Source organism: Mus caroli, unplaced genomic scaffold (genome assembly GCF_978045245.1).
Source record: "Mus caroli unplaced genomic scaffold, Mus_caroli_1 scaffold_13, whole genome shotgun sequence".
Taxonomy (NCBI): Eukaryota; Metazoa; Chordata; class Mammalia; order Rodentia; family Muridae; genus Mus; species Mus caroli.
This window is the reverse complement of record NW_028227268.1, coordinates 15,671,172-15,688,865: the sequence shown is the minus strand read 5'-3', so window position 1 is coordinate 15,688,865 and position 17,694 is coordinate 15,671,172. Positions and strand designations below refer to the sequence as shown.

Here is a 17,694-nt window from a genome sequence, read left to right as displayed (position 1 = left end):
TACACACACGGGTGAGAGCATGCATGTGGACACATGTGCACACATAGGTGCAGAGAGAGAGACAGAGAGACAGACAAGGACAGAGAGCTGGGCCTGATGACACATATCTATGATTCTAACTGCTCAAGAGGCTGAGGCAGCAAAATCAAAAGCTCAAGGCCTACAGGGTCTACAAACTGAGATCAAGACCAGCCTGGACAATTAGTGAGATACTATTTCAAAACACAAATAAAAAGGGAGTTGGAGACACAGCTCATCAGGAGAATGCTTGCCAAGGATGCATGAGGACCTGGTATTAATCCTTAGAACCACATAAAAGAAAAAGACCCCAGTGCTTCGGAAACAAAAAGCTTTGCCAGACTGGGTGGTCTGTAGCACACATCTTTAATCCCAGCACTTGGGAGGCAGAAGCAGGTGGGTCTCTATGAATTCGAGGCCAGTTTGGTCTACAGAGTGAGTTCTGGGAACTACACAGAGAAACCCTGTCTCAAAAAATAAACAAAAACAAACAAAAAGCTTTGTCATAATCCCCTCATGTCAGACTAATTTTAATCCTCACAGACATTGAGAAAAAACACCTTTCTTGTACTTGAGCAGTGAGATAGAAAGGAAGAAGACACGCATCATCCAAAACCTGGGAATTCCTTAAGAAATAGAACTACTAAGAAAATGTCATCGCCACATTTCATAATTTCCCCACCTAATGCTGTCACTCTTCTGCAGATCTGACTGTTCCTCCGAACACACACTCAACCTAACAGGTACTACAAAAGGCAGAAAAGGCTGTGTGAAATTCAAGAAGCCAGAACTACCTGCCACCACAGTGGTACAAGTGTCAGGGATTGACGCATGCAAGGAGGCAAAGCAAGTCCCACACACTTGCAAGGACCCACAAAAGACACTTGGCCAGAAGGGTCCTGGGAACCAAATGGCATTAAATGCCTCAGATGTTAACTGAGCTCTTCAGTGGTCAAGAGGCCCCATCAAGGAAGACAAAACCCCAGCACAAGCTGGAAGACCTTCATTCATTGCAATGAAGAGTCTCAGAGCCCACATGAGGAAGGGGCTTCACTTTGCCTGTAGATAAGAAGGTGACCTGGCCATGGGGTCTTTGCCCAACACTATTTTAAGTCAAGGTCTAGACTTTATTTACTTACTTATTTAACTAACTTACTTAGTGTCTCAGTGGCTTTGCCTGCATGTATGTCTGTATCACTTTCATGCTATCTCTCTCATTCATTCATTCATTCAGTGTCTCAGTGGCTTTGCCTGCATGTATGTCTGTATCACTTTCATGCCATCTCTCTCATTCATTCATTCATTCATTCATTCATTGTCTCAGTGGCTTTGCCTGCATGTATGTCTGTATCACTTTCATGCCATCTCTCTAGCCCATAAGACCAAAGTGCTGAGAGCTAGTAAGAAGTTCTGTGCCAGTCAAAGGAGTGAGGCTTGAGATGTGAGTGATGCAGACTGATGGGTCTTCCAGGCGTCCTATGAGCTCAGACCTGACCACATGAGCCAGTCCCCTCAGACTAGCTGTGGTAACGACCCCATTAAGGGTGCTCACACTCCCTTTCCTCTCTCTGTGCACAGGTGGCACACTCTCCACATGGATATAGGTGGCAAGCACTGGAGGCAGCACAATGTCCCTTGAAGGGTGTGTGTGTGTGTGTGTCAGCACAATGTCTATTACAAGCAAGAGACCGTGGGGAATCCTGACAGTGGTCAGCAGACTGCCACATGAATCTCGGAGGTAGATGCCACAAGCCTGGCTGTGACCTGGAACTGGAGACTGAGAGGAGTGACAGTCAGATTTGGACGGTACTTCCTGAATCTGCACAACAGGACCTGATGGCCAGCTGAGCAGTAAGAGGATAGCGGAGAGCACTGTTGCACAACTCTCAGCATAGGAAAAGGTTCAGAAAGAAGCGCCCACCTAGAATAGGACATTCATGTGGTTGTATAAGTCTGTCTTTAAATTGTTAGGAATAGCAACATGTGTTTCATTGAGAGCAACTGTACCTGCCAAAAAAAACTGTGGATACGGGGGGAAATATTTGTAGGTTTTTAGCTCCTAAAAAAAGGAAACAGGAAACCATGAAATGAGTCCCAGATATGTACTCCGAAGAACATCAGTTTGCTGGTAAAAGACTTGTGCTTGAATTCACAGGTTTCTCCCACCCATTCCACTGTTTCAAGCCCAAGCCAAGGTCCTCCCTGGTATGGACATGCACAATACACTATTGCTTAGCATCCCAACTTCTTCCTAGTCCCATCAGCCCAGCCTCATTCTACATAGCACCTGCTTATCCTCAAATTGGAGAATACATTGGGCATAATGTTTTTGTACACTGTGTAAAGTTTACCCTTGTGTTAATCAAATACCGATTTCTCTGCCCTCCCCAGGCAAGGCACTGTAATGCTTATAACAAGAATCTCCTACCTCAGGTTTGTGTAAACAATTCTTACCATTTATGTTCTGCCTTGTCAAGAAATGCTAATTACACAATGGCTGGGCAGAATAGAGAATAGGGTGGGAAGTCCACAAAGGGTGGGGGTGCTGAACCATGAGGAAGAGGGGGTCATTGAGAAGAGATGATCAGGGCTGGAGAGATGGCTCAGCAGTTAAGAGCACTGACTCCTCTTCCAGAGGTCCTGAGTTCAATTCCCAGCAACCACATGGTGGCTCACAACCATCTTTAATGGGATCTGATGCCCTCTACTGGTATGTCTGAAGACAGCTACAGTGCACTCATATAACTAAAGTAAATAAATAAATCTTTTTTTTTTTTTAAAGATAACTCATTTATAGATACCAGGTACACTAGTCTGCTTGAACATCAAAACATCACAGACTAAGGGACTCTAGAAACTGACAATTATTTTTCATAGTTCTGGATGCTGGAATCCTGAGATCAGGATCCAGCAGGCTTGGCTCTTGTCCAGGAACCTCTTCATGGCTACAGACATCTTCTCATTGTGCCCTCACATGACAGAGAGAAAGAACACAGACAAGTCTGTCCTGTTCTTACAAGGACACTAACGCAAGTGTGGAGTCTCACCCTTATGCTATTCATAAAGTCCCACAGTCACTTACCAGTACACTGGAGCTTAAGACCCAACCTGTAGAAACACATTCTGTCTGTAATACGTAGGCATGCTACTCCTATGCTTGGATTCTTCCATTTCTTTCAATGTCCTTCCATGGCAACCAGGCCTACACAAGCACTCTTTATGGGGGGTGCAGACACAGTTCACTATGGAGTGCTCAGAAATCTGTGAGTACATTTCCTGATGGCCATGGGGACTGGGGCCAGAGATGCCAGGTAGTTTCATTTGTTTGGTTTTGTTTGGATTGTTGTTGTTTGAGACAGGAGCTCTCTAAATAGCCCTAGCTGTCCTGGACCTCACTATGTAGACCAGGCTGGCCTTGAACTCATGGAGATCTGCCTGCCTCTGCCTCCCGAGTGCTGAGATGTAATATGTGTCTGAAACGTCAGTAATAAGGAGTGAAAAGAAGCACAATTTTGAGGCCAATCTGAGCTATACAGCCCAGCCTGTAAAACTACACAGAAAGACCATATCTCAATTTTTAGAAATTATTTTCCTATTATTCAGTTTTAGATTATCAATTGCAAAACTATGTAAGTCACTATCTATAAATTTTGTTTCAGGAAAGCAAAAGGATACCTTTCTAATAAATCATATAAAGGCAGAATAGGGTCCCTTATATTCTGTTTGGTCCCCATTTCCCTCCAAGTTCAGTGTACTTCCACCTGCTGCCCTGCCCCTGCCGCACACGTCCATTGCAATGCTCTTCAGGCGAGGAGACGCCGACCCTTCCCCGGGATTCTGAGTTACTTTCTCGTTGCTATGACAAAATCCCAAATAGGAGTAACTTAAGGGGGAAGAGATTTATTTGGCTCACAGAGTTGGTTTGGTTTTGTTTTACTTTATGTGCCACGGGCATGCCTGGTGCTGTGGAATCCAGAAAAGAGTTGCTGGATACCTTGGAACTAGAATTACAGACCATTGTGACCACCGAGTCATCTCTTCAGCTCCAAGCTAAGGCATGACAGAAGCTTAGTCCATGTGAGTGGAAATGGGGGGCTGCTGCAGTTCTCGTGCTGACCAATGAGAAAGGAAGTTCCAGCTATAATCCTAAGGGCTCATCCCCAGGGGCCTACTTCCAGCAGTCAGGCCTTACTCTTTTAAGTTTCTACAACCTCCCAAAAGAGTACCACCAGCTGTGGACATAAGCCTGTGGGAGATAATCTCAAACTCAAACAATAACACTCCATCATACATCTCACTACAAAAGGTTCTTGTTTCCTTCAGGTCTTGCTCAAATGACATGTTCTCTGTAGGCCTGTTAAAAAGTGTGGCCCCTCAACCCTGCCCCTGCCCAGTGCTGACCCTTTTTCCTGATCTGGTTTCTCCACAGCTCTTTCTTGCGCATATTTCTTTCCTGTCTGTGTCCCTACTAGAACCAAAACTCTGAGCTCAGGCAAGGGAGGTTTTTTTCCCCCTCCTCTTTTTTTCCCTTGATGTATCTCCAAGGTCTATAATAGTTCTTATGAACTATTAGATGAAGTCTATAACTTCATAATATAGTTATATATTAATAGTTTTAGATATGCCAACTTTGAAATATTTAGTTATAACCATAAGAGTAAAATTATATTTCCAACTCACAGTATCAGTGTGTTACTATCATTATACAGAATTATAAATTGAGCTGAGCGTGGTGGCGTACGCCTTTAATCCCAGCACTGGGTGGGGGTGGGGGGTGAGGGGGGTGGGGCGGGAGTGCAGAGGCAGGCGGATTTCTGAGTTCAAGGCCAGCCTGGTCTACAAAGTGAGTTCCAGGACAGCCAGAGCTACACAGAGAAACCCTGTCTCAAAACAAACAAACAAACAAACAAACAAATGTAAATTGAAGTTACTGCTATCCAGGACTTAATTTAATTTTAAAGTGTAGTTCTGCTGAGTTTGGTGATATACATCTATAATCCTGTCACTTGGAAAGTGGAGAGAGAAAATCAAGAGTTCTAGGTCATCCTTAGCTACACATGGAACTTGAGGCCAGTCTAGGCTCCAGGAAGCCCGTCTCAAACAAAAACACAAAACCAAAACAACCCCTCCCCAGCTCCTATCACTTTAAGTGGTTAGATTGTTAACTAAGTACCACTCACCCATTCTTAAATGTCATAATAGTTCTGTCTGCTGGGCAGTGGAGGTGGCTCACTCCTCTAATCTCAGCACTCAGGAAGCAGAGGCAGGTGGATGTCTGAGTTTGAGGTCAGCCTGGTCTACAGACTGAGTTCCAGCACAGCCAAGGTCACAGAGAAACCCTGTTCTCAAAAACAACAACAATAACAACAGCAGCAACAACAACAACAAAAAAACAAAAAACCAACAAAATAATAATAAACCAAATTGCTGTCTGAACGCCTTACTTAGTGCTAGGCCCTGCCTATAGGCTCTCCCACTCTGTTCTCTTCCCACACAGCTACTTACTCCTGGATTAATCTAAAAGGGGAACACTCAATACATCACTCACCTGTTCAAACACGCTAATAGCTCCCAACTTCCTGTTTCATCAATCAGGCCCAACATACCTTGCTGCTCTCTCCACTCTCTACCTGCTGTGTATCCCACGCACCAGCACTTTCCCTGACCCACAACCCTGTCCCAGGTCTCTACCCCAATGACCCCCTCCCCTCCACCCCAGCCACAGACCACCTCTGAAATCATCACTCACTAGGTACAGGCTCACAGTACATTGCCAGAACCTTCCTTAAGTTGTTACAGAACCTTGTTCTACACTGAAGCTGTCTTTGATCCCTATCAAACTATAGGTGCCTTAAGGACAAGGTCTTTTTTTTTTTTTTTTTTTTTTTTAATGTCCCATACAGTATCTTTCCCAGGCTAAGGTTCTATTAATACACATTACATTGAATGAAAAACAATTTCATCTCTAAGCCACAAGGAAGGACAGACTGACTGGTGTATTTGAGTAAGTAACAGACAAGACAAGCCCCAGCTGTGCTGGACACAACCAAGACTACTTGTAAAATAAAGACCTGTGTGCAGAGAGCAGGGGAGGAACAGAGCAGCCTGAGTGGCAAAGGTGTCTTGCCTTGAGACAGTAAATGGAAGAATAGGCCTCCAAAATATTTCTCCCTGTCCTTTGTGACTTGTTGGTTCTTAGTTTTGAAATTTAAAAAAATTCTTCTTTCATTATAAAACACTTAAAGGTTAAACACCGACCATGAAGGAGCAACTGCACACACGTGTCCCCAGAGCCTACAACACAAAGAAGGCACTGAGAATGCTGATTTAGCCACTCACTCCTCATAGTGCTGGCTTTTTGGATGCCTTAAAGGTCTTGCTGCTCCATGCAGGTTCCAAACAGGTGGGGCAGGATGCCCAAAGAACTTGAGCTGGCCTTTACTATGGATAGGAAGCAGGTTTACTGCAGTAATGACGTGTGACCTTCTGACATATGACAATATTTTTCCATCTGGAAGACTGCTTAACAAAGGGAAATTAATGCTGTGCTCAAAAATAATAAACCATGGAGACATGATAAAAGAGAACACACCAATCAGGTCTGAATTAAGACCAAGTAAGAATTTTTAAGGAGGGTGGGGGTGGTGAGATGGTTCAGCAGGTAAGAACACTGACTGCTCTTCAGAAGGTCCTGAGTTCAAATCCCAGCAACCACATGGTAGCTCACAACCACCTGTAATGAGATATGATGAGATCTGACACCCTTTTCTGGAGCGTCTGAAGACAGCTACAGTGTATGTATAATAATAAATAAATCTTTGGGCCAGAGCGAGCAAAAGTCCTAAAAATTCAATTCCCAACAACCACATGAAGGCTCACAACCATCTGTACAGCTACAGTGTACTCACATACATAAAATAAATAAATCTTTAAAAAAATTACTAATGGATAGGATAACAGAGAAGAGACTAAGATCCCTGAATTTGATATGTACATAGCTTTGTATGGGATGATCACTTTGGAAATTAAGTACAATGAGTTGCCAGCTGCAGAGTTCCCCACCACCAGAAGGGAATGACAGCAAGATGGACACGTAAGAGTTAAGTGAGAAGCAAGCCTCATTTCAATAACTCAGTTAACGGGGTTATGTTGGATGTCAAATCTTACAGGCCCTGTAAAAAGCAAGTGAGTAATTTAAATGGTTGAGAAGAGATCTTCTTGCAATTATGATTACAAGACTCTAATCATTAGAACTTAACAAATCTTATGCAGCAGGTCTTCAGAAAGCCCAAGCAGCCAGAGCTATTAATAGAAAAACCTAGAGCTATTCAAACCCAAGACAGAAGCAATGAAGTATAAGAGATAAGACAGTTTCTGTTACATTCAGTGGAGTCATAACAGTTCAAGCTTTAAACTCACCCTCTTTGGAGTACAAGTCCGTTTCCTCTTTTTATCTCATTCTCCATTCTTATTTTATTAAACAACATAGAACCATTTCCCACTGGAATATGTTTACTTGAGTTCTGTGTCACTCAAGAACGATCTGAATTACCTTCTTTTAAAGTCCACTTGATGGAGCCCGTCCTCTTGCTGACAGCATGCAAGCTTCCATCCAGGGTTGAGACAAACAACAAGGTCTCAGGCAGTGTTACTGTGCTGGCTCTTCCAAAACTCTGCAATGAGATAGAATGCCTTCATGTCAATCCACTCTTTCACCCTGGGCATGGATAATCAAACTCCTGCCCTCAAAATCATCCTTCACATTACCATCCATCTTCCAGAGGAAGAAACCGAGGTTGGAGGGCCTAAGTTCTCATCCAAGAGCACATCTGACAGGAGCTGAGTCAACTTTATTCTAAGTGTTGGTCTTTCCCGCAGACCGACGAGTCTATATGCTAACATGACAAAAAAAATCTAAGACAGCCATGGGCAGCTGCCCCTGAAATAGAGGGGTCAGGATGTCAGCTCTTTGGCTTCCTTCTCTTGGGTCTCTTTTACTCTGTAAAACCTTACTATAAGAATCCATAATAAAAAAGAATAACAACTATTCATATGCCAGGAGATTTTTTTAAAGCAAACTAGAGGAAAACATTTAAAGTAAAATAGGAAGTCAGCCTTTATTATATAAAGTAGTACATATGCTAAATTATCAAGATTCTTGGGCCAGAGAGATAGCTCAGCAGTTGAGAGCATTCTCTTCTTCCAGAGGACCCTAGCTCAACTCCCAGCAGCTATGTTAGGCATTCATAACAGCTTCTAATCCAGTCCCAGAGGCTCTAATGTCCTCTCTTCTGGAACCCGTGGGCTCCCATACTATGTGGCATACATACACACATCTATGTAAATACATTTAACAAAACAAAAGGATTGAAGAACAATACACTTCAAAAAATGTCAAGATTCCAATGTAAATTGTAAGTTGAAGCTATCGTTATTGAGGAAATCGTCTCTATCAATCGTCTCTCTCTCTCTCTCCAAACGTTTCTTCACAATCAAAATATGGGGCTGGAGAGATGGCTCAGCGGTTAAGAGCACCGACTGCTCTTCTGAAGGTACTGAGTTCAAATCCCAGCAACCACATGGTGGCTCAAGACCACCCATAATGAGATCTGATGCCCTCTTCTGGTGTATGAAGACAGCTACAGTGTACTTACATATAATAATAAATAAATAAATCTTTTTTAAAAACTGAAAAATATACAATTTAAAGTCTATCTTTTTTTCAATAAATTATGAAAAATTATTCAACAAATTATGAAAGTAGAGGGCCAGGTGTGGTAGTTTGTGCCTATGGTCCCAGAACTTTAGAGGAGAATACAAGAGGATTTTGATCCACCTAGGCTACATAGCCAGGATACTGTCTCAAATAAAATAATAAGATTTTAAAAATTATTTTATTTATAGTTAAAAAAAATATGTGTAGGAGTGTTTTGCCTAAATGTATGTAAGTGTACTACGTGGGGGCCTGGTATTGCAGAGGCCAGGAGAAGACATCAAATCCTGGAACTGGAGTTACAGAGGCCAGGAGAAGACATCAAATCCTGGAACTGGAGTTACAGAGGCCAGGAGAAGACATCAAATCCTGGAACTGGAGTTACAGAGGCCAGGAGAAGACATCAAATCCTGGAACTGGAGTTACAGATGGATGTGAATTTGAGTGCTGGGATCCCACCTTGAGTCTTCTACAAAAGCAGACAATACTCTTAACCACTGGGCCTTTTCTCCAGTTCCCAAGATAAAAATGATAAAACAGAATATTTTAGGCCTAGGAACATAGCTCAGTGGTACAGCAGTTGTGTAAAGCTCCCAGTTCAAATCCTAGTAGTAAAAAATGAGATTAAAAAAAAAAATCTAAAGAGGAACTCAGCAGTTAAGACTGCCTGCTGCTCTTGCAAAGAACCTGATTCAGGGCTCAACACCCACACCGGGCAGCTCACAGTCATCTGTGCTCCAGCTCCAGGAGGATCTGTAACCTCTGCACTCCACAGGCGCCTGTGTTCACATGCACAAAATGTCACAACTAAAGACTGTGAAAATTATCTTTATCATCCATTGCTAGGAAACAGAGAGAAACATTAGTATAAGCTTTCTTTAAAAAGAGTTTATTTAGAAGCTAGAGAGATGCTTCACTGGTTAGGAGCACTGACTGCTCTTCAAGAAGACCGGGGTTCAATTCCCAGCACCCATATGGCAGTTCACAGCTGCCTGTAAATCCAAGATCTTACACCCTCATACAGACATACGGGCAGGCAAACACCAGTGCAGTTATACAGAAATAAGTATTTTTAAAAAGAATTTACTTAAAGTAAAGTGACATTTTCATACTTGTGTATCACTGCATGTTGCTCATATCCACTTACATCCCTTTTTCCTTGTTCCAACACAACATGCACACACACACACACACACACACACACACACACAGAGTTGCTCCTTTCATCCCTCAAATGACTTTATAAGAAAGCAGAAGTCCCTCAGATTTTAGATACATGTTTCAATATCTAAAGAAAAAGTTCCTGATACAGAAACATCTCAGGGCACAGTGACCCTATATGTATTTTTTAGAACTCAATTTTCTAATATTTAAAATGCTGAAACAAACTGAAACATATCTCAACAATAAATGTTGCATGTGTCATTAACACAGACCTTAAGAGAAATCTATGATACAGCAAAGTGATCATATACATTCGCCAATGAAAAAAAAAAGAAGCCAAACCTTGGTGTGCACTGTGGAGTCTGCATGTCCTCTGGCTTTGCTAGGATCTTTACTCACCACAGGGTTTCCATAGGAGCTGTCACAAGCAATCACATAGATGACAGTTGATAGTTTCCTAGAAAAAGCTGCTCTTTGAGATGGGCCCCAGTCAACTGTGCCACACTTTTGTAATTGGCTTTTCTTTTTCTTTTTCACTAGGCTATCCTACAATCTATTTAGTTGTGTGTGTGTGTGTGTGTGTGTGTGTGTGTGTGTGTGTGTGTGTTTGGGGTGGGAGAGTCTTGAATTAAGCAGATCAACAATGCTTGCATCTGAATTTTGGTGTAAGTACTCTTTTAGAATGAGTTTAACTGTCTTTTCATGTTCATGTTAAACACAGAAGGACTGGGCAGTTACTTGTGAAAGGGAGCCTGGCACTAGAATGGTCACTCTCTTAAAAACCTTAAAGGATAGACCCTGAGGGTTCTCTTTAGTGAAGCCTGAGGGAGGCGGCAGGACAAGCACTCCAGGCCCGTACTCCGTTTCCCACATCAGGGAGTGATGTTGGGAGTGGCTGCCAGAAGTGCTGGCCTGGAAGGCAGGAGGTGCAGCCCTTGATTTGATATGGCCCAGCCTTCTTTCTGGAAAGGGAGAAAAAAGAGCCAACTTTACTGCTGCCCAGTGGATCTGTTATCTGTACAGAGCCTCAAGTTTGAGTACCAAGAGCCAGCTTTTAATTCTACCTGAGGAACCCGGAAATAAGACTAAGAGAGAAACCACAGAAGCCTCAAGGGTGGTACCTGTCCTATCTGACGATCCAAAGGTCACTGTTTGGGAATGGTTGAAATCATTTTAGCTCCCAAGGTCCAGAGGGTAACAAGCTACAAGTGGACCTGCCTTCCCCCGTCATGAGAAAACTGCATGGCACAGAGCAAACAGCTATCACAGGAATAACCGCTTTGTAAAACCAGTCTTGGAACCCACACAGGAACCCAGTCCAGCTGGCTGAAGTAGAAAATAATAAACTTGGTAGAGGTTTGTAGCTTTTAACCATATGGAAAAAACTGGATGAGAGAAAGAGACAAAAGGAAGCCTAAGGAGAAACTCTGTTCAAAGATGGAGAGAATGCTTGTCCTCCATAAAGCAAGAAGGGCTTCCCTTAAGCTCAAAGACACTTCTGCCCTTAAAACAAAGTCTGCTTTGTGTAAATTTGCTGCAACTAGGTTTCTGTTACTTGTACCTAACAGCGCATGCCCTCCCCCGCCTACTTTTATTTTTTTATTTTTTTATTTTTTTATTTTTTTATTTTATTTTATTTTATTTTTTTTTTTTGGTTTTTCGAGACAGGGTTTCTCTGTATAGCCCTGGCTGTCCTGGAACTCACTCTGTAGACCAGGCTGGCCTCGAACTCAGAAATCCGCCTGCCTCTGCCTCCCAAGTGCTGGGATTAAAGGCGTGCGCCACCACGCCCGGCCTACTTTTATTTTTAAAAAGCGAGTGGTGGGTCTTTAAAGAGATGCCTGGCTGGTAAGAGCACATGCTGTTCTCAGAGGACGGAGGTTCCGGTCCAAGAACCCACACGGCAGCAGCTTACAACCTTCAGTGACTCCATTCCCAACGGATTAGTGTTCTCTCCTGGCCTTTGTAGGCACCAAGTATCCATGCAGTATATATACATACACTAAGGCAAAAATCCTCACACACATAAACCAAAATAAATAAAAACAGAGTGCTGAGGAGATGGCTCAGGAGGTAAGGGTTTTTGCCACCAAGCCTGATGACCTGAGTTCAATTCCCAGTATACACAGAGTGGAAGCAGAGAGCTGTTCCTGTGATCTGTCCTCTGACTTCCACATATGGTACTAGGAAAAAACAAAAACAAAAACAAAAACAAAAACAAAAGCAAAACTTAATTTAAACACACACACACAGCTGGGCAGTGGTGGCCAATGCCTTTAATCCTAGCACCTGGGGAGGGGTGTAGAGGGATGGGGTAGAGGAAGGCTGATCTCAGAAGCCAGCCTGAGTTTCAGGACAGCCAGAGGTAAAACAGAGAATCCATGTATTGAAAAAAACAAAAAACAACAAGGAAAAACAAACCAAACCAAAAACACCTACAAAGGAAAAATATTACAATATTATAGCACTATTATTTTCTGAATTTTTAATAATATGATCATGTAATTTGCAACAAGTCTTTCATAGACTAGAAAGAAAAATACAAGTTTGCAGGTGGGAAAGAAGCTTACACTCAGCAACACTAATGTAAGTACCTGAGCTGAAGGGGCACACTTTCAATTTCAGGATTGAAATCAGGCAGCTCTACCAACTTTGATTATTAGTAGTCACCAAAAGCAACAAGGCAAAAGTCTCCCAGTCAGATCATGAGCATCTGAGAACAAGAGAGCCGGCACTATTTATTACTGAAGCACATTGCAGCACAGAGAATGCCCCAGATATCTCATAACAGCAGCAGAATTTAAAACACTCCACAGAGCTCGAGAGGTGGCTCAGTAGTTACCAGCATCTCTTCCAGAGGTTCTGTGTTCAATTCCCAGCAACCACATGGTGACTTGAACATCAGTGCTCCTTCACTATTAGTGTGGAGACAAAAGCCACCCACCTAGTTTGAATATCTTGAAAACACAGGAAAAGCGATTGTCTGTGGTTGACTGGTGAACCGAAATAAACCCTTCGTCATACAACTAGCACACTCTCCCAAAAAATCTCAACAAACACAAGGTCTGCAGAGAAGAAGGATTAGTAACTGAGCTCTTGCCCAGGTACATGTCCACATGAACATCACAGCCCTGCCAAGTTTGGCAAGTTTTGTTCTTAACTGATTCAATTTGGGTGCCCCTGGGAAGCCACTATAATTACTATAATTAATTCTAGTTCATTCTCTCTCTCTCTCTCTCTCTCTCTCTCTCTCTCTCCCTCCCTCTCTCCCTCCCTCCATCCCCCCATCCCTGAGATAGAGTCTCTCTATGTAGCCTGTCAAGCTCTCATAAGTATGTATTACAAATTTCCTGGTGTTTCAAAACCTCAAGCATAATTTATCCCTCCCTCTCAGATAGAGTTTTACATAGCTCGGGCTGGCTTTGGACTCTATATATAGCCAATAATAATCCTGCTCCTTCCATCTCTGGTGCTAGAATCAAACTTAGGGCTTCATGTGTCCTAGGGAAAAACTATCAACTGAGCTACTCCCCCAGACCTTCAGCAATTTTCTTAAACATGAAAATACCTGTCTCTAAATATAGCTGCTAAAACATGAATTAAATATGCTCCTAGATGCCTTTTATGATACTGATCACAGTCAAGAACTATTTGTACCTGAACACTGAAAAGTGCTGCTTCATGATAATGAACTTGCCCATTACCTCTGCCTAGCCATTTCAGACTTTAGTACTTTTTTTTCTACAACAGATGAAAAACAGGAACAGACTCTACAGCTATGCATGCTAGTTTCCAGAGGGCCTGAAAATAGAAAAAGGTCAAACTTACATCTGCTTTATGTTCTCTGGAAACTGATGTTTAAAACTAATACATATATACTCCTAGCTTGAAGATGGCTCTAGAAAGTGACCAACAAGGAAACTTGTAGTGGGTTAGAATAACAGGGACAAGTATTTTAGTCTACCATAAAACTGAACATCTACTTCCCAAAGACATCAGGCTCTGTCTAAACAGTCCCTCTCATAAAAGGTGACCACAAATCACTTTGGAATTTCCCAGCCTTTGAAGTAATCTATGCTTGATGCAAATATACTGTCCCACTTATAAGACTGCAGCATAAAGAGGACTGTAATTGCTGTTCCATTTATAAAACTCCCCAACACACATACACATTCATATTCATATCTCTCTCTCTCTCTCTCTCTCTCTCTCTCTCTCTCTCTCTCTCTCTCTCTCTCTCTCTCTCTCGGAACCTACAACTAGCCATAAACAATCAAGCTGCCTTCTGCAGTACAAGGACTCCTCAGGGATTTACTCTAATAGTCAGCTTGTTCCACTGGTGAAGAGCAAGCAAAGGACTTTAAAAAGTTCATCTGGGAGTCTAGAGAGATGCTCAGTGGTTAAGAGCACTCTGGCTGCTCTTCCAGAAACCATAGATCCAATTCCCAGCACCCACATGGTGGCTGACAAACATCTGTTACATCAGTTCTGACTCCCTCCCTCTTCTGACTTCTCAGAGCACCAGGCACACAAGTGGTACACAGATATACACAGAGGCAAAACACCCATCACATAAAATAAAATAATTTTCTTTTAAAAAGTTTCTTTTGTTGGGGTGAAGATATAGCCTAGTTGGTAGAGTGCTTGTCTAGCACACATGAAGCCCTGTGTTGGACCGATAGTACCACATAAACCAGATGAATGGCTATTATTCCAATCACCTGGGAAGTAGGGGCCAAAGTTATCTTTGGTCACTGAGGATGTTTGAGGCCAACCAAGGAACATGAGATTCTAGCCTCCAAACAAACTAGAAAAAAACAGAGCCCATTCTGGATCACTAATGTATGCACAGTACAGGGTTACAGGTAAGACATGAAATAAGTAGGCCAGTGAGACATATCAAGTTTCCACAGTGTTTTGTTTTACTACCCAGTTTGGACATATAAACTCTTGACGGCGATTAGATCTGCATGTCTCTAAATGAAGAATAATTAATTTTAAGTGAATGAAAATGTACTAAAGAATGAGAGTTTGTAATTATTAGCTCTAACAGTAATGCTCAGAAATAGGAAGGGTATTTTCCAACGGGCAGGCAAGACAAGACCTTGCATGTTTATGCAGCACAGATGGACAGCGTGCAGTGGATGACAAAGCAGAGGTCAATATCAAATAAGCTGTATTATTCTTCTTTCTTAGATGAAGTCTTGTTATATTAGCACAAATGGTCTTTTTTTATTATTTATTGTTTTTAGGGGTTAGAGAGATGGTTCAGCAGTTAAGAGTACTGACTGATCTTCCAGAGAACCCAAGTTTAATTTCTAGCACCACATAGCATCTCACAGCTGTCTGTAACTCCTGTTCCAGGGGATCAGGAAATTTGGAAATTCCCAGCCTTTGAAGTAATCTATGCTTGATGCAAATTGCACTGTCCCACTTATGAGTGCAGCATAAAGAGGACTACAATTGCTGTTCCATTTATAAAACTCCCTAACACACACACACACACACACACACTCTCTCTCTCTCTCTCCCTCCACCCCCCCCTCCCTCTCATAGAGGATTCAAATTAAGTTCCCAGTACCCACATGGTGGCTTACAAACACCTCCAACCTCCAGTTTCAGAGAATCCTACCTCCTCTTCTGGTCTCTTCAGGTACCAGGCATACATGTGGTACACATACATACATACATTTGCGTATTTACACACACATATAAAAATATGTCTTTTCCATTAAAAAAAAGAGAGAATTACAACCTAGACACACTAATTTTTTTCCTCTTTAGATGGGTTTCTCTGTGTAGCCCTGGCTGTCCTGAAACTCACTCTGTGGACCAGCCTGGCCTCAAACTCAGAGATCCACCTGCCTCTGGAGTGCTGGGATTAAAGGTGTTTGTCACCACTGCCAGCCCAAATTCACTGATTTTCAAGAATATCAGAAACTTTTCTAGCGTATCACCACAGACTCCAGTCCTGTAGTGCTTTAAATAAGTAAACAAATAAATTGGGCTGGCAAGATGGCTCAGTGGGTAAGAGTACTACTGACTGCTCTTCCAAAGGTCCTGAGTTCAAATCCCAGCAACCACATGGTGGCTTACAACCACCCGTAATGAGATCTGACGCCCTCTTCTGGTGTCTGAAGACAGCTACAGTGTACTTATGTATAATAAAAAATAAATCTTAACAAATAAATTAACAAACTAAGTTAAATAAAACACCTACAGAGCATGTCAATCCAGCAAGAAGTCCCTCAGAGTAGTGTCCTATAACCGAGGACCTTGATGGCATTAAAAGATATTTTAGGGGCTGGAAAAATGGCTCAGTGGTTAAGAGCACTGACTGCTCTTCCAGAGGTCCTGAGTTCAAATCCCAGCAACCACATGGTGGCTCACAGCTATCTATAATAGATATAATATATATCTATCTATGATGCCCTCTTCTGCTGTGTCTGAAGACAGCTACAGTGTACTCATATAAATAAAATAAATCTTTTTTTAAAAAAAGATATTTTAAAGAACATTTGTATCTACAATTCTGTTTGCACAATATTACCTCTTATAAATGCAAACAAAGCCTGGATACTGAAGAGTCTAGTTGCTTTATAAAAGTACTCAGCAGAGCCAAGCAGTGGTGGCACACGCCTTTAATCCCAGCACTTGGGAGGCAGAGGCAGGCGGATTTCTGAGTTCAAGGCCAGCCTTGTCTACAGAGTGAGTTCCAGGATAGCCAGGGCTACACAGAGAAACCCTGTCTCGAAAAGATAAAAAAAAAAAAAACAAGTACTCAGCAGAATTCAATCATTGTGTCATTTAATCACATGTATGAGACTGTGTCCAATAAAGGCCAGAAGGGCATCAAAAATTCACAGCAGGCTAGGGAGATGGTTCAGCAAATAAAGGCTCCTGATACTGAGCCTGATACCTGAGTTTGATCTTTTAGTACCCATAGAATAAAAGAAAAGAACCAATCTCTGTAAGCTGTCCTCTGACTTCCACACACATGCCCAAACATCATTCATATACACATAACTATGATAAAGAAAATACTTTTAAAAAATTCACACAAGGCAAGGAGGCACACTCACCACAATAGCATGAGACAGAAATCAATGTCTGGTAAGAGTACAAATCTATTACACAAAGCCCTCTCTATGCCAAGGAAAGCCCACCTGATCCACAGAGGACCAAGCCTCTTGTACAGCCCAAGAAAAAGGGCTAAATTCTCAAGCAGAAGGTCTGCCTTTAGGTAAAGGCTTGTTAACACAAAATATTTATTTTAATCCAACGCTATTCTCCAATCCCATCTCATTCAAGTATCTGATCCAACAGCAAAAAACAAACAAACAAACAAAAACCTGCAGAATCACAACACTGGTGACGGTGAGAGACTTTTCTAGCTTCCTCGTGTCTACTTTTAATGAGCTTCATTATGTCCAGTTTTAAGGATTCCAGAACAATCCTAAATCGTTCCAGATTCTGTCCTGCCGAGTTTACCTGTACTGTCAGCAATAACCCATCAACCATTCAGTTCCTTCTGGCAGCCCATTCCCGTGCCATTTCCTGAGTTTTAGTAAAGGTAACAATGGCATTTGCTTTGGACAGGAGTCAGGTGTTTCTCTGGGGAGGCAGTAAAGGGCAAGGCCTAACTGAACATACTGTGTGGTTTCTAATGAAGCAGCTGAGAGAGTTAAACTAGCATTTGTGGCAATTTTAGGGTGTGGTGTAATTAACCACCACCCAAGACAGTTACAACCCCTCAGTTCAGTTCAGGCTACCCCTCTGCTTTACCAGATAGATCTGAT

The 17,694-nt window shown here is 42.3% G+C and overlaps 1 protein-coding gene across 1 annotated transcript in view; it reads right to left on the bottom strand.

Annotated features, from left to right (window-relative positions):
* Ern1 (endoplasmic reticulum to nucleus signaling 1) overlaps positions 1–17,694 on the bottom strand; it is a 93,099-nt gene that overhangs the window by 55,496 nt on the left and 19,909 nt on the right. The window contains exon 2 of the mRNA XM_021175571.3: positions 7,571–7,691. Coding sequence (XP_021031230.1) covers positions 7,571–7,691 — 121 coding nt within the window. The remainder of the gene's footprint in view (positions 1–7,570; positions 7,692–17,694) is intronic.